The sequence below is a fragment of the Euwallacea fornicatus genome, chromosome 8, assembly GCF_040115645.1.
Source record: "Euwallacea fornicatus isolate EFF26 chromosome 8, ASM4011564v1, whole genome shotgun sequence".
NCBI lineage: Eukaryota > Metazoa > Arthropoda > Insecta > Coleoptera > Curculionidae > Euwallacea > Euwallacea fornicatus.
The window spans coordinates 3,402,120-3,428,811 of record NC_089548.1 but is presented as its reverse complement, the minus strand read 5'-3'; the positions used below and the strand labels follow the sequence as shown (position 1 = coordinate 3,428,811).

The window sequence follows — 26,692 nt, the reverse complement described above, 5'->3', positions numbered from 1 at the left end:
TTTTTGAGAACTAAAGCCTTGCATAGGGAAAGAAGAAGAAGAAGAAGGAAAAATTTTGAGATTTCGTTTGATTTATATAGAAAAGGCAAATCAAGCAAATAATTTTCTGGAATCTCCAGTACTTGAAGCATAAAGTTACAAATTATTAAAAATGGTAGACTATAGTAAATGGAAAAGTATTGAGGTAAGTATTAATTTCAGAAAATATGTCAAAATAGAAAAAAACATTTATTGCCCAGAAATTTGTAATTTGAAGTCTCTCTACCCAGCTTTGTTTTTAAATTTAAAACGTTCTTGTGATTCAAGTCCCCGCAGACTATAGACTAAATAGTTCACCGATAGTTTAGTTAGATTTGGCTGCATCATTATGCTCACACCTCAATCATCTGATTTAGAATTCCTGAGTGTGCCCCACACCTATCTTTTTATGTGAATTAAATAGAAAACTAAGCTGATGGTTTAGGTGGCTCTTAATGAAGGAACAATATCATCTTTTTATGTGTAGTTCCTTGGACTTGTTTATCTTTAAACTCAGTTTATTGATTAAAACTGGTTTTGGAGGTAAGTTTATTGGTATCACATGGCCTGGGCACATTAAACTATACTGTTGTATTAATCTTTAGCATATTATGTCAAACGGCTTCCAAAATACAGGGTGTCTTAAACTGAGAGGATAAACTTTAATCATATATTCTGTAAGGTGTTTTAATTTTAACCTATGTTCTTTCAGTAGAAGACTGTAAGCAAATATTTTTGAAAAACTCATATGTGTGAAAGATGAACTTATGATTCATGATCAACAGCATTTGTTGTACTGTAGGGATAAATGGGCCTTATCACATGTTTACAAACAGATGTAGGATTACCATATACTTATAAAGAGATTGTAGGTATCAGATGATGAAGATGAAACACACCCCAACATTGATACTCCATCGTTATTCCGATGGCGACATCAGGCAAGAGTGGAGAGAATGGAAGAACAAAAGAAACAGAGAGAGGCTATTGAAAACAAGAAGTCCGAAACCAATAAGAAAATAAATGACCTGACACAGAAAATAAAAGCCAATCAAGAGAGCCAACAAGATGTTACAGATTTAGAGAAGGAACTAAAGACATTACAGTTGGAAGCTGAAAAAATATCTAAAGAATTTGAGGATTTTGAAAAGAAGGAGAAAGTGCTTATAACTCTACATAGATAAAGAAAAAACATAAAAATGTACATTTTTAGATGGCACCATGGAACATAGATACAATTAGCAAACCAGGATTTGCTAAAACTGTCATTAACAAGGAACCTCAACATTCAGCCAAGGAGAACTTAACAGAAGAAGAAAAGGAGAAAAGAATGAAACAATTCATCAAAGACAATGAAAAGGACTTAAAGCATTTCGGCATGCTGAGAAAGTACGATGATTCAAGACAATATCTGAAAACGCATTCTCATCTGGTGTGTGAAAACACCGCGAATTATCTTGTTATTTGGTGTATCAATTTAGAAATGGAGGAGGTGAGTACTTGTTTAACGGCCGTTTTTCCAATTATTTGTTAAGTATAATAAGCTAAATCTTTCTCAATCCTGCTTAGAAACATGAGCTTATGGGACACGTGGCACACCAGACCATCTGTATGCAATATATTTTGGAACTGGCGAAGCAGTTAGATTATGATCCTCGTGCATGCGTCGATGCATTTTTCTCAAAAATTCAAGTTGCCGAAGTTGAGTATCGACAATCATTCGAGGATGAATTAACCCAATTCAAAGAAAGGATTCGTAAACGGACAGCTGAGAAATTAGAAGAGGCTCTTAAGGTGAGTGTTTCACGTTAATTTTTATATGTTGAAAGGAATTTTATGGATAGCAGCTGTGCAAAAATTCTAGCTAGGATGTTTTTCATTAGCAGACCCAGATTTTATATTTTATCAATATATATCTGATATACAGGATGGTGCATTGTCTTTCAATTAATGACAATTTTTTATTTTTAGCATGTTTATGTTATCTTATATTTTGCAAGATCTTCAGAAATTTGCACACACACTAAAATATTAATTTCGCGTGTTTTTTATCATTTTCTTATGGTATCCAAAACTTCTTTAGATCTCACTTCTTCTCCTGCAACTTTCTTAGAAAAAGTTTTACGAAATAATTCGCAGGGATTTTTATTGGAAACAAAACTTCAAAGGGCTCGGGTTATTGAGTCCAGGGCGTTGACCTTCCGGAATATATTATAAATAATTATATAATATTCGGAGATTATGTTGCTTCGAATGCAATAAAACCTACTACTACTAGATTACGCGATTGACATTTCACAGTGTTTCCTGTAATAAGATAAAGTATTACGTTACACGTTGTTATTCCAACTTCGAACGTGTCAGTCCCCCCACCGGGTCTCTTCTACGTATTTTCCATCACACTCTGAAAATCTATATTTGGTAGTCTATCCGCGCGCTGCTGCCGCGATGTTTTATAATGCCACATTTCATGTAATATTTACTAAAACTTAAAAAAATTATATAATACATTTCTCCTACATAAAAAAATAATTCCTTCAACAGGAATATGAACAAGAAGAAAAGCAGAAAAGACTGGGTCCAGGCGGTTTAGACCCTGAAGAAGTTTACAATTCATTACCTGAAGAACTGCAAAAATGTTTCGATACACGGAATATTGAATTGCTTCAAGAAACAATAAATAAAATGGATGAGGAACAAGCCAAATATCACATAAAAAGATGTGTCGATTCAGGTGTGTGATAATGTGCGCTTAAATATCGTTTGTTTTGTTAAAACTCTGATTTTTATGACTATATATTTACATTTTTTCTAGGTTTGTGGGTTCCTGATGCTAGCAAACAATATGCAGGCGAAGGGGATGATCCTGAGATATCTGGAGAAGGAAAAGCGAACGAGTAAATTTGTTAATTTGTTTATTTTTCTATTATTATTGATTTAGTTTTTATTATAATTATCTCGGCAATTATATCAAATAACAAATTCTGTCATATTGCTGTTTACTTAGATTACCCCATTAAATCCTGTTCCTTTTAAAGAATTGTGCTGGCACACGTGCAATGGACTTACACTTGATGCGCGTTTATAAGAGCATTATAGGTCTGAAAACGCAACAATAGAAAAGTTCAATAGGATGGTTCATCTTGAATGTCTACATTTTACAAATTATCAAGTTCGTCGTTTCGACAATAAAACTTCCGGTAATCCACAAAATATGGGTTTCACAGCCTCTTCATCCAAAACGCTGTCGGCATTCCAAGCTATGCGACAGATCTAGACCGTTTTAACGCATATTTCTATTATGACCATTTCAGCTTGGAATACTGTAGTAAATTGGAGCAAGATTTTCTTGAAACTGACCCCATCCGATTCTCCGTACATTTCTGCGCATATGACATTACCTATTTTTGAGCAATCCTTATACGAGGTGAGTAGTATATTTGCTTGTTTTGGTCGTGATGGCCCAAACGGCTTCGGCTGTCTCGATACCGAATGAGAGTCTTCTGTTGCCTCTAACTCCGTTCTATGTATCCTTTCTTTTCTTTTAGTGCAGGAACTATCGCTATAGTATCATCATTCATGAACAATATTAGACTCTGTCGTATCATTATTTCAAAAAATAAATGTTGATCAACAAGCGATACCGCAGATGCAATGAAGACGAAATTTTGCTCATTATAGACATGATTAAAGATGTACTAAAAACCGTTTTGTGGATATTTAAAAGTTACAAAGAAGATATTGCGAATATTTAAATGATGAAAAAATTAGGAAAACATATTAATTTTTTTTCATCGGTACCCAATTAGAAAAGAATAAATTAATTTCTCCGCACAGCAATGTTATAATATACTTTACCTGTTTCAGTTCAATCACCTATTTTTGCAGTGGTATCGTCAGCAGTTTTATAATAAATAATTTAAAACCTTATTCTCTGAAGGTCTAGGTTTTATCTCCTACAGGCAATCCTGATATTTACGTTTAATCGAAATTATTCTAATCGTTAATGAGATAATGGGCCTATTCTATACTTTTGCAGCACATTATATCTACACAAGATTGCATTTTCCTACTGAAGTTCCAAACATAGTTTTTGATAAACATATCTATTTACAACTCTCATTACTCGACTCATTTTTCTTACATAAGCAAGTTGATTACAATAATTACTAACTGCCGCGAAATTCATACAAACATTTTTATGTACAAATAAATTATAACATAATATATGTACATGTAGATGTAGATGAAAATGACTTTACAAATTTATAAAAAAATAATCAGTAATGTTGGCAAAGTTTCTTTTATTGCTTATCTACAACTCATTGCGAGAATTCGTCTGTGTGGATAACTTCGAATTCTTGCAAAACTTCCCCGTCGTGGTGAGGTTCCATGAAATCAGAATTTTCTAAATCGATGGATTCCGTACCTAAAATAGAGAGCACATATAAAAACGGGTTTTACATTGAGTGGTTTTAGCAGTTTTTTTAGAACAGAGACAAGTTATTGATAATAGATCATAGTTTGTAGATGAACATAAACCCATCTTAAAGAAATTTTTGTTGAAAAAATATACCAAAAATTTTGTTTATAATTTATACGGTGTACTATGTATTTCATAATTATCAACTTATTTACTTACTTGAACCTCCATTGCTATTCCTCTCATCAGTCTCGCTGTTTTCAGAGCTGAGCGTTTCACTGCTCCCTAAATCTAGTTCTTCACAATAATCCTGTGCTATCCGAAAATCGTCGACATTCGAGTCGAATTCATCGCTTGCTTTCTCTGCTCCGTTTTCCACATAACCATTTAGTCCAATATTCAGGGGCTCTATTTTAACAACTTCCACTTTACACTTAGGCTCACTGACCACATTTAATGGACTGTCCTTTGGACTATCCATTCCATTCTCTGGCGGTATACTGCTTATATTGTTTAATGTTCCATCGTAAGGTATAACCTTTAAGTTCGCTTTGGGATTAAACATTTGCAATTTTGATAACGGTATTACTTTCTTGTTTGATGTGCCTTTAATTGTAACCAATTTCGGTTTTGAAGCTATAAGATTCGGACTGGAAAGCTGTAGTGGGGCTGTCGTGGATATCTGCGTGTGAGGGTTGGGAACAATTTTAAATTTATCTAAATTTAATTTTTGTAACTTATTCATAGGAACTGATAACGTCTTTTGCAGTATACTGTTAGTTGGTAAAGTTTGAGAATTAGAAACCACTATCACTTTTTGACCGATGCTTATGGTTTTTTTGGGTGTGCTCTTTTTGTTTGTGTCACTAACAAGTTCTTCGTTAGTATTGTTACAGACAGTGTTCATCGATTGCTGTATGTTAAGTAATACCACAGGATTTAGTGGTAAGTTCTTGGTAGGAATATCGTTATGCGGCAATGGACTAATTGCGGTCTCTTTAGGTGCGTCTCTGACGGACACAAAATCTGTTTTTGCTGACGGTATCGCAATATTCTGAATGATGTTGACTTTTGACGGTGGAAACGCAGGTGGAGTCATAGATTGAATCGGAATTCCATTTGGCCTACTTTTAATCAGATCTTTGTTTTCAATTTCCGGTGAAAATTCTCTAGCTTTCACTTTTGGAACTTTCGATACTTGCCTGAAACCAGGAAAAAGCTAAATGAAATTGGCTGAAAGGTACCAAATTAATAACTGTAGTGACTTAATGGTCTGTTGGTGATTTGATACCCCTCTGCGAATCTCAGTAAATATCAACTATTAGCCAATCCCTTTCTTAGAACATAAGACTATTTGAATTTCGGCAACAATTTCTCGTTTATAACCGGTGTTCCCTTTAACCCCAAAGGGATACAAATTTATTTGATTTCGAGAAAAACGAAAAGTACTTCACGCTTAATGGTGTTAAGTTTGTTATTAAAAAACTTACCGATATATTTGTTGAATTTTCGTCAATTTAGGTCCTAATAAATGTTGAGCTAAACTGCTACCCTCTCCCATACTATTACATTTGCGCCTTTTGGGTTCATCCCTGGGAAGTTCTGGCATACGAAATGAAGACGTCTTGCCATTCGTCTCATTTAAAACAGGAGCGGGAGATGTTGACTGCGGCTGCGGTCGTTTCCTTTCAGTATGTGCAGGTAACGGCAGCTGTTTATTACTTTGAAAGGCTGCCTCAGAGGCCTCATCTGCTACTTCTGAGTATGAAGTTTGAGGAAGTGCTCTAGGCAATAGAGGGACTAATCTACGACCTTCTTGTGCCCAGTCTTCAAGCGAATTTAACTGACCAGAAATGCTAAAATTGTTTAGTCTTGTTTTGAAATTTGCAGTTAGAAATTATATTTTTTTGATTATTTTAGTTATTGGATGGGAAAGGTATAATCCATAGCTCTATCTCTAATAATCACAATAAATTTGTTCTTTCAGTTGCTTTTTAAAATTAAGTTCACAGATTACAAGTACAGGCTAGCTGACCATTATTAAAGCAAGTTCAAGCTTAAAATTAAATATTCAAATTATGCATTAGCAGAACAACTAAATGATACATTTCTTCCCACTGCTTCAGCCATGAAATGATTCCCTCAACATGTTAAATATTCCATTTTAGATAAATCATTGAGGTAATAAGGCCCAAACCTATTCTATAACCTACATAAGCACATGCTCCATTCATTTACCTCTACAAATAAGAGATTTTTAAGTGCTTACTGATATGCTATAGTATTTAATCTCTCATCACTGATGGCCCTACGGATTTCCGCTTTATGCCTTTCAGTGGAAATATTCAATAAAACACTCGACTCCTTTAAAATCCTTCGTTTATCAGGATTTAAAGATCCTTGAGCTCTAAGTGCCGATACCAATGAGGAGTAAGCTTCTAATTCTGCAAAGGTAGAAAAGTTTGTATTTTAAACAATATTCATGAGCAGATTAGATGTACAACGTGAATTAAATTCGATACTTTTAGTAAAAATCTAGGTAATTGTAACAATTAATGAAAAATTAATATAGGCCCCTAAAAAAAGGGCTATTTTTATATTAAAAATATATCTGGTAAAAACAGAACTTAGTAATTATTACTCCTAATGGAGAATCAGAATGATTTTCAAAATGTGTCTTTATTTGTAATCACTTTTGAAATTTATAGCATTTGAAGTTATAATTTTGTTTCGTCTTTGTACATAACTATTTCGTTATGAAAAATACAATTGTGTTATTAGAAGGTTCTACAGGATCTAGAAATAAAGTTACTGTAATAACAATTTCTCATTGCAAGTTTTGTATGGAATATCTCAATTATTAGTATTTATTTAGAAAAAAATATAAGAGACTGAATCTCAGCCGCTTCGATCTTGCATTTGTATAAAACCACTGATAAAACACATACAACATGATCCATGATTAAAATTACCACATGAAACCCATAAGTAATAGGTTCTTTTACTTTACAGCATTAAATATGCACATTTGCCTCGAATTTAACCTTTTCTGTATCTATAATGATTTCCAAGATTGTTTTACTTACCCTAAAATACCTTTAAATTTTGTTTTTACATCTTGTATGTCCAGTAAATAATAATTGCATTTTAGTACCACAGAGGTAAATAAGTAGTTAAAATTTCACTTTTTATATAGTTATATGGTATAAGAATAGTTATATGGCAGAAACAGTAAAATATTTTATGCTTTAATAAGGAAAACTGTATGAACTTCATTTGTGACAGAAGCAGATAATTATTTGCCTCTGCAGTAGAAATTTATAGCTTCTGCCAATCAAACTACATCAAAGTTCACATATTCAATACATTATACTTCAGTGGTGAAAGTATTTCACTTTTCATGCAAATTACACAAAACTCTTTTGATCCAAACCAAGGCCCAAAATAATCTTGATGATCTTCCAACATCATAAAATATGGAATTGGCCAACTAAATATTAGCAAACCTTGAAAATCTGTTCTTAATGTACAATATTTGACCTAAAGGGAATCAGAACAATTAGTAGAGAATCAAAGTACAGAGGTTTATCGAGTTCCTTAGACATCCCAATGCATTAATGTCCAACTGGAAACCATTTATTTGAAGTATATACTCATATAATCTAAAAAAATGGAAAAAAGCTTTTCATGGGTATTACCTAAATGCCTTAAGCTTTGTAGAGACTCCTCTTCAGTCAAATCAAGTAGAATTGGCCACATTTCGAGTTGTATCTTATGTGTATAATTTACCAGTAATTAACATGCCATTCCCGTTGAAATGTTGTATTTAACACAATTTATATGTCTCTAAATACATATTTTCTTACTTTTTAAATTTAAGAATTAATTAAAAGACCCTTCCAACTTTTATTTACATTCTGGGAGTGATTAAACGTCATAAGGTCGTGACAATAATATTATTTCGAAAATTGTTGTGTTCATTGTTCCGGGGTGATAAATTTTGCTAAGTTCCCGGGGGAGAGCAGTTCTACTTACACCAGAATGAAATACTAGAGAGAAAAGAGTATCTGTCGCTCTACAGAGGATCTTCTGTGGCGAATTTCACGTGTATTATAGGATCTTCCACTTTAGTTTCATCTTCTTTTATTTTCTTAATTTTCTTTATCATTTTTTTCTTTGTTTCAAACAAGTTTTGTATACGATTTTTTAAACGCGAGTTTTAATTCCAATTTTATCTTCTAACACACAATAAAATAGTATTTATTTATATTTACTCTAATAATATTAATATTACGTTTTTTGGATAATTCGTTTTGAACATTTTTGTTTTTTGCCCTTTGGTTCCTATTTTGTGCTCCTGAATTGCAATTATAAATTACGCAGAAAAATGGATTTATTGGATTCTATAATGAATTCAATGGATAAACCTCCTTCACTTAGTGAGCAGGAACGAGTGCTTCTTAAAAGTAAGTAAGTAGTCACATTAGGAAGTTTTATTAAATCCTTATTCAAATAACTTCAAATACCATTCATATATCTGAAAGTGACTTGTCGTTGCGTAGACTTTTGAATAGTTATTTGGGTTACTTAAGTATTTGAGTAATGACCACATGTCTCTCATCTCTGTAGATTGTAAATTTGAAGTAAACAAGTTTCCCGGAATTTACTTGTGATCAAGTTGATTTGAAACAGATCAGGTGAATCTATAAACATGCCTTTAGGCATTGAGATTGTAGGTTTACCTATTGCAAAAACTTCAACGAAAATGAATATAGAGGGGAGTTTATGTATATATCTAAAGAAGATGAGCAGTGAAAGTTGCATAGCAGGCAGTTTTTTACATTACAAGACAAAGACTAATTCTGCCATATTTCTATTGCCCAATTTATTGTGAATATGCTATATTGTAAATCACAATTTTTTCATTAGACCAAAAATTGATTTTTGAAATTTCTATCAGGTTCATTTTAATTCTAATTTGATTAAGGCTTAATTGAAAGTAAAAATTAAGATTATGCTCTACTTGAGTATTAGTCCTCAAGGAATCATGCCATAAAGAATTTGGTGCTGCTATGTTAACTGCATTTGACAGTGTCCCTGTTCATATTGGGAGGACTCAAGTGAGCTAAAACTTAAGCCGAGATAGTTCCAGCCTTACTGTTATAATCCAGCATGAGTTCAATTTGTAATTAACTACTTTTATTTCAGAGAAAAAAGAAGAATTTGTTAAAATTCAAAATGAAGAAAAGGAGCGACTAAATAGGTTCAAGGAAAGGGTTGAAACAAAATTGAGTACCTATTTCAAAGATCCGAACAACTTAATGTTAAAATTTGAACCTATGGATCAAATTCACCGTAGCATAGTGTGAGAGCAGCACAAATAATAAACGTTAATTTGTGTTACATCTTGAACCAAACAAATGAAGTATTAATATTAAATTTGGTATTTTAGCCATGAAGCAGCGGAGTCACAAAATTTGTTATCCTATGGTTTTGGCATTGAAGGTGTCGACAGATATGTTAGAGTCTACAATAGGTTGCATCCACCGTGCGAGGATGAGCTGGCCACAAGACGTAGAGGAGAACCGTGGAATGAGCAAATCAAACAACAACTAATAAAAAACGTAAGTTCTTAAAATAAATTAAGTGTTTTTTCTGGGTAGATGTTACATTATATGCGTAAAGTCATAAAGAATTTGTTACATTTTAGAGGTAGCATTGAAAGTACTGATTTTCTTATCTTTTTTTTAGAGAGAGCGTGAAAGACAGGAAGCTATAGAGTCTGCCAAGAAACCAAAGAAAATAATACCCAACAGTAATTATAAAGATAAGTATGCTCATTTAATAGGTCAAGATGCTGCCCTAGATGCTGCGAAGAAAACGGAAAGCAATAAAGCCTATGGATTTGGTAAGTATTTACTATAAGATCATTTTTATTAAGACATTAATATTTTAAAAATAATTATACCCTACGGTCGATTACATATGGGGAATATCTTATATTGGTTTGCTTTTCCGTTTTGAAAATATGTTCTATAAAACTAGTTATATTTTGTGATATATTAAGTCAAGCTTAAACCATGATAGTGAAGTTAGGTCTGATCATGGATTTTTTTCTAGTGCCGAGTGAAAACAAAAGAGACCATCGTTCGATCGAACAAACTTTGGCTGATATTAAAGCAAAACGGCAAAAGCTGAATAACGAGAATCAGGGAGAGACCGAGGACACGTCTTAGTATTACATGATAATCAATTACTTAGATCTCTATAGTTTCTTAGTAGTAGGTTGTAGATATCTAATGCATGCGTAATTAGTTTTACTTCATTTAACTAAATATTTCAACGCTGTGCTGGCATTGTATTATATTTATCAATTAAAAAAGTAAGGTACTAACACAAACCAAATTCTCAAATCTATGGAGCAGAGCATTCCTCGCCAATAACGTTAGTATTATTATTTTACATGTGAAAAAATGTAATTCAATCTAGCAGCATTTCGACGAAAGGTGTTTTTACCTCTCAGGTTGGAGAATTTGGCCCAGGTGCTTTTGTGATCCTCTTCGTTATAGTAAAACCCAAAAAGGATTTATTGTTTTTATGCATTGAGAATATCCTGTGAATCTATATACATATGACGATATTGGAACTTGGAACATCCCTTTAATTTAGAACTTTTTTTAATCAAAACTGTTAATACAAATACATAATCAGTAATATCCTGTACCTACTTTTTAATAAGGTAAGTAGATATTTAATTTTTTACTATTAAATTTTTTTTTGGGAAATTTAATTTAAATTTTGAAGTATATTTTAGTTATGGCAGTTTCAGAGTTCGATTTTGTCAATACATTATCACCCTTTTCTTTCCAAACTCGATGCTTGTATTACATTCTATGGCGTGAGGATGAAGTTACCAACCACATGAATATTGGTTTAAGTAATATGTGCTTGCTGCGTGTGTATGCTGGCGTTTTTCTTTTACTATTAAACGCATCTCTGTAGTTTCAGTTAACTTTTCAGGAGATTTCAGCAATGGTATAAAAAAATTATATATATGTATATTGTCTTTTAGTGTCTCCTGTAGGTCAATTTCTTGCGCCTTCTTATGCTTGGAGAGGCAACGCTGTATCAGCAAACGAATATTGGATGGTAAACGTGCGAGGCAGTGGAGATTCAGTACTAGCTTCTTTGAACTGCAGACCTGCACGGCTCACTTAAAATACAGAATTGTACGATTGCCCCAGTAGCAGCTAAAAACCTACGAAACTCTTGATCGAATTATTACCTTAAGGAGATATTTGGAACGGTTTAGTGTTAAGAGAAAACACTTTGAGGAGACTGACGATCGCAGGTCTTAAGAAGGGGAACGTTTGAGGAAAAATAAACTTAATATTGGAGGCATGGAGCATATTATTAATATCACTTTTATAATGTATTAAGTTTATTATGGCTGATTATTGATCAATAATATATCTAATCATGTCTTGCATTATTATTATTAAAGTTCTTTATTTGAAATATATCATGTTTAATTTTATCCAGTCAATTCCCAACTAAGCGTGTAATGAAAAGTGCTCACTTTTAGTAACTTAATATTGGTACTCGGGCTTATTGCGTACAATCACGTCGACTGCCAATATGACGTTCATTAAAGTGGTACCGAAAGATAAAAAATTGGAACTTAAGCGTCATCTTTTAAATATTTTGGGCAGTTTCAGTTATATCTTGTTTATGGCAAGAATTGCAGGTAGGCATGTTGAATTGATGATTTTTAAGAATCGCATTTTTCTTTATCTAGTACCTCCAGGTAAAGTCAAAATATATATTTCTTTCGCATCAGGTATAGCCGAAATATATGAATAAAAAGGTGGATCACTAATATATAAGCAAATTGAGAAACTGGTTTTATGTATAATATTTTTAATACAAACGCAATATTCGATAATTAAGACTTATGTATATGGCACTTATCTAGTGCAATATTTTGTGTGACCTGTTAAGCGAAGTAATTCGGCTTCTAAATCATTCATATCGTGTGTGTGCTTTGATCCAGTTATAATTTCTACGAACTACCAACAGTAGGCTGAATATTTTATATACAATTGTGTGTTGCTATTTTGGTAAATAAGACACTAATTCATGGCGGTGTAACGAAGAGAGGCATGGAGGATGACACAATTCGACACAAAAAAGGGGACCAATTATTTCAATCAAATATCGGCATTTCTCTCATCAACTGACCAAAATTGTTATAGTCAATATCATCTCGATGAGTACAACTTTTAAATTCAAATTTAATGCTTAATTTTGTTCCTTCCTCGATCAAAAACACCTTATTGGTTTATTTAAATTCTCTTGCAGTCGTCTATTGCAACCTTCAACATTTAGAATCTTCACGAATATTTAAGTATCATAAAGCTATCATTTGTGTAGAACAATAATTGATGCGATCACGAGCAATCCCAATCAGATTATCAATGAGCACACTGAGCAATAGGGGCACTGAACGTGTGTTTGTCACAAAAAACTATGATCAGAGATGAAAAATGCTTAAATTGCATTAGCGAGGCAGTTCGCAATCCACAATTCTCTCGCTCGTTGGACCGACTCGTATCATCCGATAGCACAATGTGGGGATACATCAAGGTTTTGCTTTCGTCGGTTTCAGCGGAGGCACGATGCAAGAAAGGTCGTCGGGTTATCAGAGCCCATTTGAAGGACCGTAGAGATCACCAGGCTCTTAATTGATTTAAGACTACGAATTTTTACAATGTATGCTTATCAATTAGTTAATAAATCCAATTTAATTAAAGATGTAAAACGAAGGTATTGTTTTAGGTTTGTTATACTTCACAATCCGGGGACATCAACTGGAGACCAACACGATAAGATCTCTCCTATACAGCATAATATACTTCACGATTTATTTAGGTTTGTTCTTGATGGGTTTTCAAGAGATAAAATTTATAACGGATGGATCTTTCTTCACCTTACTGAAGAGTGCCATCAATGCACTATGCTGCGGAAACGCTCTATTACAAGTCGTGTATGGATACTTTGTAAGATCCAGGATGACTAAATGGTTAAATCGCCTGGCTGCGTTTGATATTGATATGGAAAAATTTGGTAATATGAGGTTTTCTTTGATGAAATTTTTAAGACCAAAAGGGTTTCATTGTGTATTGATTATAGATCCTTAATTAAAAAATATAACTTCTACATACTGGATATTTATTCTGTATTTGTTTTTATTTGCCTACTAAAAGCGAATCCGTTCTGGGTCATCACAATTTTTCTTTCTATTCCAGGTGTGATTTTCGACTTTAAACCAATGCGAAAACACTTGATAAATTTGGTCATAATGGAAGTAATACTCATATTACTAAAGCTGTCTTTGCACGAAGTAGCTTTTCGTAATTCATGGTCGGTGTTTCTATCTGTGATCACTTACCACTCTTTAAAAAGCTTTTATAAGAGCGTCTTTGTGGCTGTAATTGCCCACGTTTATCTAAGATTTAAGAAGATCAATGTTGTTATCAGCGAGTTTAAATCAGATGGAATGGCTGGGCTATGGGAAAGTGTCTTTCCAGGTCTGTTGTGTTGTAGTTGCCTAAAGAGACTTTATAATAATTCAAACTAATTCAGTCACCAGTGATATTGGTCAAAATTCTCCTTGGAAGTTAGACCAACTTTGCAAGTTTCATTTCAGGCTTTGCCACCTAACAAGAATCCTGAATGGCATTGTGTCTTTTTATTTTTTCTTCTCTTTTGCCATGTCTTTAGGAACAATGATGTTTTTCGGTTATTTTGTTAATCACGATTTTCGATGGGCAAGCGAAGTGGCTTCAGGTAAATTTAAGCCCTTTAGATATGTACATGTTTTGCAAATTATTTTTCAGAGTTTGATCCGATGTCAAGGACAACAATTATCATATTGGTATTTTTATTCGTCGTCCTAGTTAATGAGATTTTTGACTGTCTTGTAATAACGAGGGTCTGTGAAATTTTATGTTACGAAGTAAGTGTTTTTGTAAAACGACCGACTACGTGTCAGAATAAAAATACTTAAAATTTTGCAAATATAGGCTAACAGTACTCCAAAGATTTTGCACGAGCTGAGAATTAGCATGAAAGGCAAGAATTGGGATGATTGTGTAAGTACAAGATTCTGCTCCACTTGGCTTATGCACTGAAATTGTTTTTATCTCTAAAAAAGTCACGTATGCAACAATCGCCACCTTGTATAATAATTCTTCCATGCATTCGTTTGTACAGGGTGTCCCAAGTTTTAGTTGTCAAATTCCACCACGATTTCTATATATGAAAATAATCGGCGTTTGCCGCATAGCTTATGTACTAAAAATATTTGGGAACAGAAATACAGTGCGTTCGTTTTTTTGTGGAAAACTACGAATTTATTAATATCTCATAAATTGCTTGATATATTTTATTGCAATTTTGTGGGCGTTACTTATGAAAAAAACTTGTTTTTAGAAGTAAATTATAATATTTCATTTCAATAGTAGCATTACGGATACGGGCACTAGCTTGATTATATTTAAAGAAAAAAAACGTACGTCGCTGATTTTTCTCAAAATGAGAATTACATTTGTAGTCTGCATTCATTTTAAAATAAAAAAGATATGTGTTTTTTTTTGGAAACAGACTGTTTTAGAGTTAAAAAAAAATGAAAATTGCCTTAATGCACCAGCAGTAATTTTTTAAATTGTTATCTTAATTACAGTGTTAATGCAATTTTAATTTTTTTTTTAATAAAACAAGTTAAAACATTAATAATTATTAGTTTGTTAAACATTACTGGACGTTAAAACCAGTGCTTGAAGTGTAATCTATCGCGTTCGATGCATTTTTGACATCGACGAAGTGAATAAAAGTGGGACTTAAGAAAAACGTTATAAAGTTCAATAATGTTTAATAATTCTTTAATAATTTTTATTTAAAGAAATAATAATTGTTTTAACATTGCTTTCAAGACAGCAATGAAAAAATTACTGCTGGTGAATTAAGACGATTTAAATTTTTTGACTCTAAAACGGTGTTTTTCAAACAAAAAAATAAATATCTTTTTTATTCGGAAATGAACGCAAACTGCACGTGTGATTTTTATTTCAAGAAAAACCAGTGTTGTATTTTATTTTTAATAGATTCAAGGTAATATTCGTGCCCGCACTAATATTGAAATCAAATATTCTGTTTTACTTAAAAACATTAGTTGTTTAATATTAGTTAGTAACGTCTACAAATTTTTAATCAAATATATTAAGCGGCTTATGAGAAATTAATAACTTCTTGCGAAAACTTTAATACACATTTTTGCCATGAAACTTTTCTGGGATAAAACCTATATAGCGAACAACAATTTTTTAAAATGTAGAAATCACGATTAAAATGTGACTCCTAAATGTTGAGACACTCTGTATATCAACCTAGTTTCTTTGCCTTAGCTAATGAAGCCAATGTCTATTGGCGCTTATCAACCTAGTTCAAGTTAGTTCAGGCTAGAACATTTTCAGTAAAACTATGCCTCCCATATGTATAAGGAGAATTCAAGGTCCAATGAATTTAAAGCAGGAGAGATACGAATCACAACACGTCATAGGATGGTCCAATTACTTGACATATTGATTTTGGTGGTTTAGCACTGTAACGGGACCGATTTCGTTACCATTGTTGCTCCATCGCTTGTGCTTTAATAAGCAGCTTAAATTCAAATTTACAAATCATACCGTATTCTCATTGAAATTAGAAATGAAATTTGATTTTCTTTAATGAAAGAAGAAAATCAAGTATAAAAGAAGTGAACATAAATATTTCGTCAACGGGATTTACCAAATGTTGAGTAGGGAATTGCTGGCATTCGTTGAGGGCCAACTAGGGTGGTGGGATCTCTGTAGGTAATTCAATGTTCGTAGCATAAATTTGAGGTTTTCTCCTGAATTCGGTAGAATATGACGAACGAAGGAGTTCAGGATTCGTCGAATCTCGCATGTGGGGTCTCGGCTTCACATGAGAGTGTAATTTTTTTGAAAATCTTTCAGAGTTAACGATTGTTTCAGATTGTAGCCAACTCACTCCAATTCATGCATCAAAAAGTAATATTTTCAGCTCATGGATATTTCAACATAAATCTAAACGTTCTTGCATCTGTAAGTATAACGTCGTCTTTACTCATTTTCGCCTCCGTAATGTCTAATTTTCTAGATGATCGAATTGATAATAACGTACGTAGCCCTGTTTATCCAGCATGACCGCGCAACTTCAGGACCTAAAGGCGATCTTGATGAAGCATAGCCATGTATTGCAAATATTGTTTAACTAAATTAATCAGTAATTACCCAATCACCACACAGCACCCAATCAAGAGGAATATGTAATTCGTTTAGTTGTATATACACATGTAACTTTGTCTTATTTCTACTTTTTGGCTTCTGTATGTACATTAAAGAAGCAATAAAAATTGTCTAAGGTTAAGGAAATAAGGTGAAAAAGTGGAAAAATTTAAGGGTGGGAATATGCAAAAAAAATGGTAATGCAGGTTTATTGGTATCCCTTTTTTTAATTAATAACCATGTTATACAGACCAAAAAGAAAATAGGCTAGAGCCATCTCATGCAGCGTAGATACGAATGGAAAGATTTAATTCGACACACTCTCTTTGGAAATAACATATACTATCCTTATATTTTATACAGGGTTATTCGCAGCGCCGTGGACACAGAATGGGTGTTTGTAGGGGACTTCAAAACAAACCGAGTTATTTGAAGTTTTTCTCTCATACTTTGATTCTGGACACCTTGTATATCAGTCATGATCATGAATGGTACATGCTCAAGTAGTCCATTTCAGCGAAAGTAATGAAATTGATTGATTTCCAAAAATGATTAAATATTAGGTATGATCGTTTCCGATTCAGCGTATATTTAGTTGGTAGTCAGTACTGTGTCTGTGCTCTTTCTTACTTTTGGTTACAACAAACGAAAGAAATATTTTACATCCAAACGAACACGCTGGACTCCAAAGCACAGTTACACAATTGATAATTTATCTTCTTCATTAACATCACCCCGCTCTTCGACAGGTCCTGTTCTCACTTTAATGTGGGCGAAAATATGCCCGAAAGCTCCCATAAGGGGAGCAAGAAACCCTTGGGTGAAAGCTCGAACAAAGGATCTCGTCACTCCACACGAGATTTTAATAAACCATAAGCTTGGCGTCGCACACCAAATATACTGAAATACATATTATATCGATTAATCTTTATGTCAGATGATTAACATACACCTTACTAGAAAGTAAAATATTGCATAACACAATCCGATTAGAAAAGCTGCAATTGGACCGCACAGAACTGACAAGCACGTGTACACCCCGATTCTGGAACATCTGAAGCACTGTTTGCTTAAGCTCCAAGCGCATTCAGGGCTTCGGATTGATTGGGGTTCACCTATCAGATTTTCCCACGGGACCTGAAATCGTCCCTTAAAACTTCCATGAAAAAATACGCGTTTCACTGACCTCTAAATGCCTGTTAATCTTCTCTGGATCCCGGTCTTCCAAATCTGCGATCTCACTTTCCGATTTCGACATTTTCCTCAACTTTCTTTTCTTGTACCTTCAACGGCGCTCCACTTACTGTTGGCCAGAATATTAACCTCTTTCATAGTGGACCTCATTAAATCGACACGCACGCAAGAACAAAATAGAATATCAACAAGTCTCAATTTGCCTGCGCTAGCGCCCTGGATATTTACATAAAATATCAGTAAATTAGCAAATCCACTGTATAAAACTGTATTAGATTTTCTAGAGGTGTTCTCAGGTTCGCAGGCCACATTACCCGTTAAAAACTCTCCGAACTCTGGAATTTCTTGGTGCACCCTGTATGTGGGCCATTCTCTGGGATGTCGTTTGCGGGGTCTTTGATGGATGTGCTGCGCAATTTGTTATCGCGTTCTTGGAAATGTACAGGAAATATCAATCCATACTTTAACAATAAATTTTATTGGCTTACTATAGCAGATAAACAATACAAGTTCGGGATTAGCGGTTTAGGATGAAAAATCATTCTAAGTTAATCCTTCCAGGCAGTCAAAAGGAATTCGCTATGATGTGTGACTTAACGGATTATTTTATCTTGTCGCACCTTCCCATTCTTCAACATTTTTCCTTTCAATGTGACTTACATAAAAGTAGGAATTCGGTCATTGGTCGCATTAATAATAAGTATAGTAAGCGCATTATCTTATTCTAACGTCTTCCCTTCACATTTTAAAAAAGCTTTATTCACAGACAGGAATAAAAAAAACACTTTCTCAATGTATTTTTTCACCTAATTACAAGCACATGCAGAATTTCAATTATTTTGTTTTGATGGGCTTTTGTGCGTAAAAAATTAATATTCAGTAAGATCAATTTTGCAAAGTTGAGTAATCATTGAACTGCCTAAGTATATTGCCTTAATAGACGCCTTGTAATAGACGATAATGAGGGTTTACTTGTGGCTCGAATTGAAGCTGTTGGAAGATTAAGCGATGCATTCAAAATAAGCAATTCATATCTAGCACCGAGTTCTCCTTCATGGAAAAAGGAGTTGACTAAATTGGGAAAAAATTTTACAAAAAAATCAAACCAGACCGCGCCATTGGGGCAGGGAACGCGTCGACGACCCGTTTGTGTTCGCTCTTTATTCATGTGCTGAGGCAACCTGTACTTATTCTGAGATCTAAACACTTCAGAATCCTGAAATTCCGGCTTTCGCAAAGTTATCAGTTTGATTGTATAATATGACGATTGTAAATACGACGACGATTTAAGTCGCAAAAAGAATAATTTATGATTACATCGGACAGGAAAAATGCCAAAATTCTACTATGATAACTAGAAAAATGGGACCTAAACAGTAAAACATGACGTCATTTTTAAATTCGATTGGTAATCTGCCCTCAGTACTCAGAATATAAACAAAGATATTATTACGACTTCATTACAGCTAATTGCTTATAATCATTTCCTGCAATCTGCATGTCCTCAAACGTACGTCACCTTCAGTTAAGCCGATTAAGTTCCAAGTGGCAGCCTAATTAATTAGCTAAAGGGGTTTGTTCATCGACTAGCTTAACCTCTCGAGATAAGCAACACGTTGACTTAATCTTATCGCCTATACCAAGACGTATACGTTCATTAAGCCAGTTCTTATATCAAACAAACAACAAAACTTTCCTAAAAGTTCTTTGACAATGAAAATCGCGCCTTTTATTCTCACGACTCGTAAGTTTAAAAAGAAAATTTTAATTCAAATTGAATTAATTAATTTGCGTTTTTAGTCAGCGTAATCTGCGCGGAATCCTATGGGTTTGTAGTGGCTCGGGATGGTGTAGAACAACAAGAAGTTGGATTTCAGGATGATGGACAGCTAGAACTTCCAGATGGAACTTTATCGCAGATTGAAATCGGAGTTGAAGCAAAGAGAAGCCTCTGTATCGATAGACATGGAAAGCAGATTTTTGGGAACGTTGGATTGAAAACAGACTGCAGGTAGGATCTTAAAATTTCTTCGGCCTTGTGAAAATTTACTTTGATTTGTTATCGTATGTTGAGTCGTACGGCTAGTGTTAGTGGCTCCATTAAACCATTTTCAAGTGTATTCCAGAAATAAAAAACTGGAGTTTATACCGTTGATCGTAATTTAGTATGCGTGAACCGTAATTCAAAATACGTAAATTAATCGCATGTTTCGGCCGTTTTCCATGAGACTATTTTAAATAAAGTTTAATTTATAACTTAATTTATTTTTTTTTTAATTAAAACAAATTATCATAAATAATACTAAATTTAATGCATTTGTACTGTAAAAAAGTTGCATATTACAAAGTTATCTGACTCTTGAGTCGAATTACTTGAATTTTATCTAGATCCATTTAGATCTGCTTTATTTTCACTAATTGTTCAAAAATGCCCGTGTTCTGAGTAATCTTTGACCTTTTAATCATTTTTCGACATTCTAAAATACAAACAACGAATACAATACTAACAGAGGTTCCAATATCTAAAATGAGTAACTATCAGATTGTTGCTGGTGCCGGTATTTTTAATCATTACATTTTCATATTTACAATTTCCAACGGAACTTTAATGAAAAAGGCATTTGGTGACGTTTAGAGGGAGAAAATTACAAAGAATAAATACACTCATATTCAAGTTTTGACCTCAGTACACAAGGGCTGTATCATACGTGTACTGCGGACCCAAACCTAATTGAAACGGAAGCCCGCAATTTTTAGTTAATTTTTTAGTGCAAAATTGACACGTTCGCCACTGGTTTTACGAACGTACCGCGGGTACAACTTCCCGATTGATACCTTTTATAGTGGATGTGCATGTTCTGTCAGCATCGGGCGTCTTGCTCCTTTCACTATTCCGCAAATGAAGCAAAGTGGTGTTCCCCAAACCGTTTTTTAATTTTATTTTTTATTCAATGAAATATTGATAAAAATAATTGTTGGGAAAAAACCCAACATAAATCAGCGTTATCGCTGGGTACCAATTAGGCCCTAAAGACGTGGAACAATCCCTAAAACATCTGCTGCATTGCACCCCGCGATGCAGCACTTACCCTCACGTGTTTAAACCCGGCCACCGTAATGGCACTGGTTCCTTGAATTATCGTTGTCCCGATTTATGGGGGGCACCAGATAAATCTGTCAAGGAAACCAGAGAGCCACATCTGGGTTTTGACCGTGAAGATTCCTAGGAAAAAACTTTCCACAGAACTAGGGGGCGGTGTCAGTTGGGATTGGTTAAGATCTTTTCGTGGTAATCTCCCTCCAGCCCCACCATCCCTGGGACGCAAATAATTTAGGACTCCCAAAGTGCATTCCCTCAAAGACAACACTCGCGAAAGCTTCTTCCCGTTTTATGGACACTCTCGATCCTTGAACGCGGACTCCCTCAAAATCTCTCACTTAACTTAACTTCAGCCTAGTGCTCTCTCTCTCTCTCTCTCTCTCTCTCTCTCCCGTTTCTTGGACACTGCTCGATCCTTGAAGCGGAATACCATCAAACCTCTCTCACAACTTTACCCTCAATCTCTACTCCATAACTCTTTTACAAGACACCCTTCAATCTTTATACGTATCATTCTCAGATCTCGGGCGAACCAATACCGACTCTGTAAATATATGTATAAAAAGTGTATATAAAGTTGTAAATCGTAGTGTAAGTTAAAGTGATATCCATAGTAAAAGTAAATTACTTAATTCGTGCTACGGAGTTTGTATTCCCTGAACCCTTGAACCCCGGTTACAATCAATTGACGCATCAGCGTCTGGTCCTTCGAATTAATAACACACCAGCAAAATAGGAGATACCTCTTCGGGTGCCTTGTGAGGCAGTCGTTACTGTTAGGCAGTGACTAAGAGCCCCTGGCCTAAACAATAATGTTTAATTTATTTAAATGAATTTTGAAATTAATTTCTTAAAAACCGAATTTAAAAAAATGTCAAAACTGCTTTCTTCGCTACAAAAAATACCTATCCCCAATTATAGAACAGTAAAAGGGTGAGTCGCACTAACTACCTCTGTCAGTTGTGCAGTGATAGCGATGCGCAATTAATTTTTTGGGGACTCACTTCATTGCGCTTTCACGATTTAATAAAGTAATGGCGCCATCTATACGTCACTTAGGCAGATCAAAAGTTTCAACGAAAAAATATTAAAATTTTTTTCGGTGCCATCTATACACTATTAAATCAGGTAAGGCTTTTTTTCCGAGAACATACCTGCACCCACTTTTAGTGGCGCCATCGATATAAAATTAAGAATCCTAAATAAATTTTACCTGCGACAAGTTTTGTTATCGCGCCATCTACGTGCGTGCAGCTAAACTGAGCTATCGTTACTGAAGAAATCTGGTTCCGCGTGGCACCTAGAGTTGCACGTGATTCATAGGAGACGCAATCAGTTAAAAAAACTAGGGGTTCCAAACGACAGTAATTTGGTGCACGTTTTCAAAGTCGAATGTGCTTTTTCGTAAACTGTTTACGAATGGTAAACGATAAGATGTGATTTTTTTGTATTAACACATGTGACAAAATTAAATAAACTTACCTAAATTAAGAATAAATTAAACCAAAAATACAAAAATGTAACCCGTTTTAAAATATTTGGTAAATAATGAGTCATGTACGTGTTTAATTATTATTAACCTTTATTAGAAACATAGTGCGAAACACACTTCATAGTCATTGAACACACTGAATAATAGCGTCTTTGAGCTTTAACTTTACAAGAGTTTAAGACGTTTACAGGAACTTCACACATGGGCGCAGGCAAGAGCCACTTATTATTTATATTGTATGTTAAAATCATTTCAAAAGTACATTTTATTAAAAATATCTTATTTTTAAGCTTTTAATATCGATATATCCATTATTTTCTTTCAGTAAATTTGTCCAATGTGCTCCTGGTGTAGAAGTGATTTCAAGCTGTCAGCCTGGATTGCTGTATAATAGCCGGAAAAATCAGTGCACGTGGGCCCGAAATGCAAATTGCATTGAGTATAGGTCTAAGAATCCTGGAAAACTTGTTATTCCAGAATCTGAAATACCTTGGTAAAGATTTTATTTTCGGAAATAACTTTGTGTGAATACGTACATTTACACGTGACTGCAATAAATGTTCATGTTAACGATAACAAACACGGATTTATTACAAATAACATAAGGACTTTTTATAAAATTGTTTGTATTTTTTCGAGGCACAAATAATAAAAGAGTTTTTTTCATTTTGATAAGATAGAGTTTTTTGAATTTGACAAAATAGAATTAACTCAAAACTTATGAACCCAGGAGGAATTTTTGAGTCCCAAGATGGTAGTAGGTAACTTCGGTTGTTTAAAATTCTTTCAGTCTAATTCACGTCTTGTGTGATCACAATAAAATAGCTCCAAACCTTAAGTACACAACATTGCATGATATTATATAAAATTACCTGTCTCTTTAAAATGTAGTTCAATCTGAGCAAATTGATGACTTCATGGGAATTTACCTATGCGTTTTAATTGATAGACAATGGCCAACTTAACTTAAAGTACAAAACAAATACTTCTAATAAAATTAAAATTCAAACGAACTTAGAAACAAGAATTAAAACAAGTACTTAGATAAATTTAGGAATACAGCTCCGTATCTGTGCTCTTACTAAGCATTGAAGGCAGAGAAGTCGATAGTAATTTAAGAGGAATTGAAGTATTTTTTCATTATGTCGAAATTAAATATATAGAAGAAACTGTAAGACGGATCCAAAGAATTTGTTTTAGATTTCTCATGATGCATCTATTTTTAGTTAGTTTTGTTGGCTAATTCGCAAAAAATTACTGAATCGACTGGTAAAACCATATTTTACTTAAGTTGTTTCAATAATTCGCGAAAATTGACGATGAATGTCGATCCCGTTAATCCGTACGAAATTCCGTGACTTCCTGAAATCTGAACGATGTATCTAATATTTTGAAGAATGTTGAAACGAACCATAATTTTTTAGATGAACTTAGAACATTTTCAAGATATTCATAAATGCTTTCAAATCGTCCGATTCTAGATAATAGTTGATCATTTCCTTGAAATGTACACAATCAATTAGAAATCTGAGAAATTCAACGGAACTTGAATTCCCTGAAATATCCTTAAGACATTTTCGTTCCAGGATGAAACACGTCCACATCCAGCTCTCATGAAATGTGAGCAGCCATCGTCATTCTGTTAATACATCTTTAATCTGAGACATCTCTTAACTCAGTAATAATTGCGAAAAAATATCGTTTAATTAATTGCAAATCTATACCTCCTCGGGCATTTACGATATTACAACAGGGCTTCGCACTACATCAAGGAGTTGGTATTACCTTTAGGCAAATTACTTAATAAGCGGCATCTTCCATATCTCTTTGATACACTTTACCCCATACCAATAAATCACTTTCGTTAAAGAATTGTTAGTAAATCACGCGTTCACGGATTGTTTACACTGGAAGACACATTTATTGGTTTTGGATGAGTTATGGCGCATTGAGTTCAACTTTGTTACATTTTTATTGTAACAAAGTCGGGCTTATTCGTTAAGGCAATTAAGGGGCGACCAATAATATATGTTTTACGATCCGAGTAGAGCTAATTAAAATTATTAATTGGCAATGGTCGGTCGGCAATAAATTGTCTCACTCTCTGGCCTAAAGACATTGTAATTTTGTATAAAAACGTGACACTATCAATAATTTCCGTTTAGAAAACGTAATGTATAAGGGTATAATTGTGGTGTAAAAAATACGTTTGAATGCTGAAAGAGAAGAATAATTGAAGTTGGATGATAAATTAAACAATCATTACAATCAACAAATGATTTTAATGGTTTCTCGGTGGTGGGTCGATGGTTTACAAATATGGCTAATTAGTAAATTATCCCAGTCATTATTAATAGTAGCCCGAAAGAAAATTACCGATCTATTTTGTTGAGATAATTTATAATAATTTACAATATTGTTAGAATCCTTTCGGTCGAGCTTTGGAAAGCTGGAATTACCGTCTATTCAATTTTTTTATTCAGTGCTGAACTCGCACAGCGATTTATTCGTCAATAGAGGAGAGAGAACAAGTATCTGTGGATAGGTGGTACATACCAGAATTAATTAGAGTTGATGTTATGGAGTTATCCAATTCTGGCGAGTTGTGTCACGTAGTCGCCAGAGGTTTAATCCTTGAACAATCTCAGTCTCATATCCTCAGCTGTATCCCTAATTTTATGATCTCTCATTGTGAGTCCGTAGATCCAACTGCTCCAAAAGCTTTATTTAAAAAAAAAATAGTTACTCCGTTTCAGATGAGCAATATTCACATTGTCATGAAAAGGATTCAGGGTTTGATTTAATTTTCAAGTTTGTTGACTTGGCTTTGAATTTAATCAAGTCCGAATCGAATTTCATGTATAAAATAAAAGTTAACGTCAAGTGGGCACTTGAAAAATCGAGTGGCAACAGAAACGTTTACTTAATTAAAATAACTAAACTTTAAATAAACCAAACCGTTCATTAAACATTGGTTAACTTTCAAAATTATGTGCGATGCATAGGACGCGGCAAAAGTACAGCGGTTTACTTTCGGAACGCCTTGTATAGTTGTTGGTTACACTAATTGTCCAATATTTCCACATTATTCCACATAATGTAGTGAACCGATTATTTTAGATGGTCTACAAAATCGCGTGGACTTAGGTCTGGAGAGCAATTAGGCCAAAGAAGCGGTTTTATTAGTCGTATGCATATAACCAAACAAGAAACTTTTTTAATTGCTTCAATTATTAAAATAAATATGGTGAATTTTTTACAACTGAAAAATGTTTGCGAAAAATCGTCAATTTAAAAGTTAACTCGATAAATTTGGCAAAAAAATCAAATCTGTTTCGCTTAGAAAATGATACCACGCAGGAACATCCTTTTTTGAGCACCTGCTAACTAGGCCCTCATATATTTTTCATTAATTATTAAATTAAAAAGATCATCAAGGCAGCCCCATTTATTCATGATTAATTTGGTTCGCGGGCATCTTCTGATGAGTTTTCTTTTTAAACGGGTATTAATTTTAATTAGATAATTGTTCAGAGGTTGGGCAGGTACCCGACCGATTCTGACAGCAAGCGAAGTAGAAATCGTCCATTTTTTTCGATCTTTTAGAAAATTCACATGAGCAAAGGAATATTTTTTCGTTGTGAATTGAAGAGACGGGATATTAAATTATTTACGCCTTTTTTGAAATAACCTCAACAAAGTAAAAATCGGTGGTAATATCTGTCGGTCCACATGGTCAATAAAAGAATAAACAAAATTAAAACCTGAGGCTTCGCGGTTGGGTGCCAGCACCGATCTATTGTATTCAAAGTTTACAATAATTCCCAATTTTATACGATCGCATTAAACTTTTACAATTCGGATTCAAGCAGCGCCTTATGAATGCTAACGATAATTATATTCTCTTTTTCGACGTTTAGTATCAATAATAAAGGTGTGAGTACAACCACATATTTGGACAAACAAGTCACTGCTTTTTATTACATAACAGCACGAAGAGATACATTTTGCAGGCATTTTTATATGAATGAAGCGCAGTAAGGGCGTTCTAAATCATTTACTACCTCCGCAACTTTTTACCCATCGAGCCAGGACAGAAATGACTGAATTATCAA

At 33.8% G+C, this 26,692-nt stretch overlaps 5 protein-coding genes and 1 long non-coding RNA gene across 8 annotated transcripts; 4 read left to right on the top strand and 2 right to left on the bottom strand.

Annotated features, from left to right (window-relative positions):
• The first annotated feature begins 20 nt into the window (after positions 1–20).
• On the top strand, positions 21–3,008 carry Cdc37 (cell division cycle protein 37). The gene is made up of 6 exons (XM_066285133.1): positions 21–184; positions 891–1,178; positions 1,232–1,510; positions 1,588–1,812; positions 2,563–2,752; positions 2,834–3,008. Exons 1-6 carry the CDS (start codon positions 152–154, stop codon positions 2,917–2,919), a joined length of 1,101 nt encoding a protein of 366 aa, XP_066141230.1. The 5' UTR covers positions 21–151; the 3' UTR covers positions 2,920–3,008.
• Positions 2,917–8,383, bottom strand: LOC136340788 (BRCA2-interacting transcriptional repressor EMSY). The gene is made up of 5 exons (XM_066285130.1): positions 8,140–8,383; positions 6,711–6,885; positions 5,932–6,297; positions 4,661–5,643; positions 2,917–4,447 (listed from the first exon to the last, which is right to left on the bottom strand). Exons 1-5 carry the CDS (start codon positions 8,198–8,200, stop codon positions 4,341–4,343), a joined length of 1,692 nt encoding a protein of 563 aa, XP_066141227.1. The 5' UTR covers positions 8,201–8,383; the 3' UTR covers positions 2,917–4,340.
• A 182-nt stretch (positions 8,384–8,565) lies between these two features.
• LOC136340793 (sperm-associated antigen 7) lies at positions 8,566–11,959 on the top strand. The gene is made up of 5 exons (XM_066285134.1): positions 8,566–8,907; positions 9,650–9,806; positions 9,894–10,065; positions 10,193–10,349; positions 10,562–11,959. The coding sequence occupies exons 1-5, from the start codon at positions 8,829–8,831 to the stop codon at positions 10,675–10,677; spliced, it is 681 nt and encodes a 226-aa protein (XP_066141231.1). The 5' UTR covers positions 8,566–8,828; the 3' UTR covers positions 10,678–11,959.
• A 4,134-nt stretch (positions 11,960–16,093) lies between these two features.
• Positions 16,094–17,037, top strand: LOC136340637 (uncharacterized). 2 transcript variants are annotated; one of them, XR_010732339.1, is made up of 3 exons: positions 16,094–16,366; positions 16,519–16,608; positions 16,664–17,037. It is a non-coding gene; the product is annotated as an uncharacterized lncRNA (long non-coding RNA). The 2 variants fall into 2 exon arrangements; XR_010732338.1 differs by having other exon boundaries at positions 16,094–16,356; positions 16,664–17,036.
• Positions 17,038–17,044: 7 nt separating this feature from the next.
• On the bottom strand, positions 17,045–20,858 carry LOC136340635 (caveolin-2-like). 2 transcript variants are annotated; one of them, XM_066284860.1, is made up of 4 exons: positions 20,821–20,858; positions 17,978–18,094; positions 17,749–17,928; positions 17,045–17,691 (listed from the first exon to the last, which is right to left on the bottom strand). In XM_066284860.1, the coding sequence occupies exons 2-4, from the start codon at positions 18,047–18,049 to the stop codon at positions 17,488–17,490; spliced, it is 456 nt and encodes a 151-aa protein (XP_066140957.1). In that variant the 5' UTR covers positions 18,050–18,094; positions 20,821–20,858; the 3' UTR covers positions 17,045–17,487. The 2 variants fall into 2 exon arrangements, with proteins under 2 accessions (XP_066140957.1, XP_066140956.1); XM_066284859.1 differs by lacking the exon at positions 20,821–20,858 and having other exon boundaries at positions 17,978–18,135.
• Positions 19,577–23,252, top strand: LOC136340636 (uncharacterized). The gene is made up of 3 exons (XM_066284861.1): positions 19,577–19,729; positions 19,786–19,996; positions 22,903–23,252. The coding sequence occupies exons 1-3, from the start codon at positions 19,699–19,701 to the stop codon at positions 23,072–23,074; spliced, it is 414 nt and encodes a 137-aa protein (XP_066140958.1). The 5' UTR covers positions 19,577–19,698; the 3' UTR covers positions 23,075–23,252.
• The last annotated feature ends 3,440 nt before the right edge of the window (positions 23,253–26,692 follow it).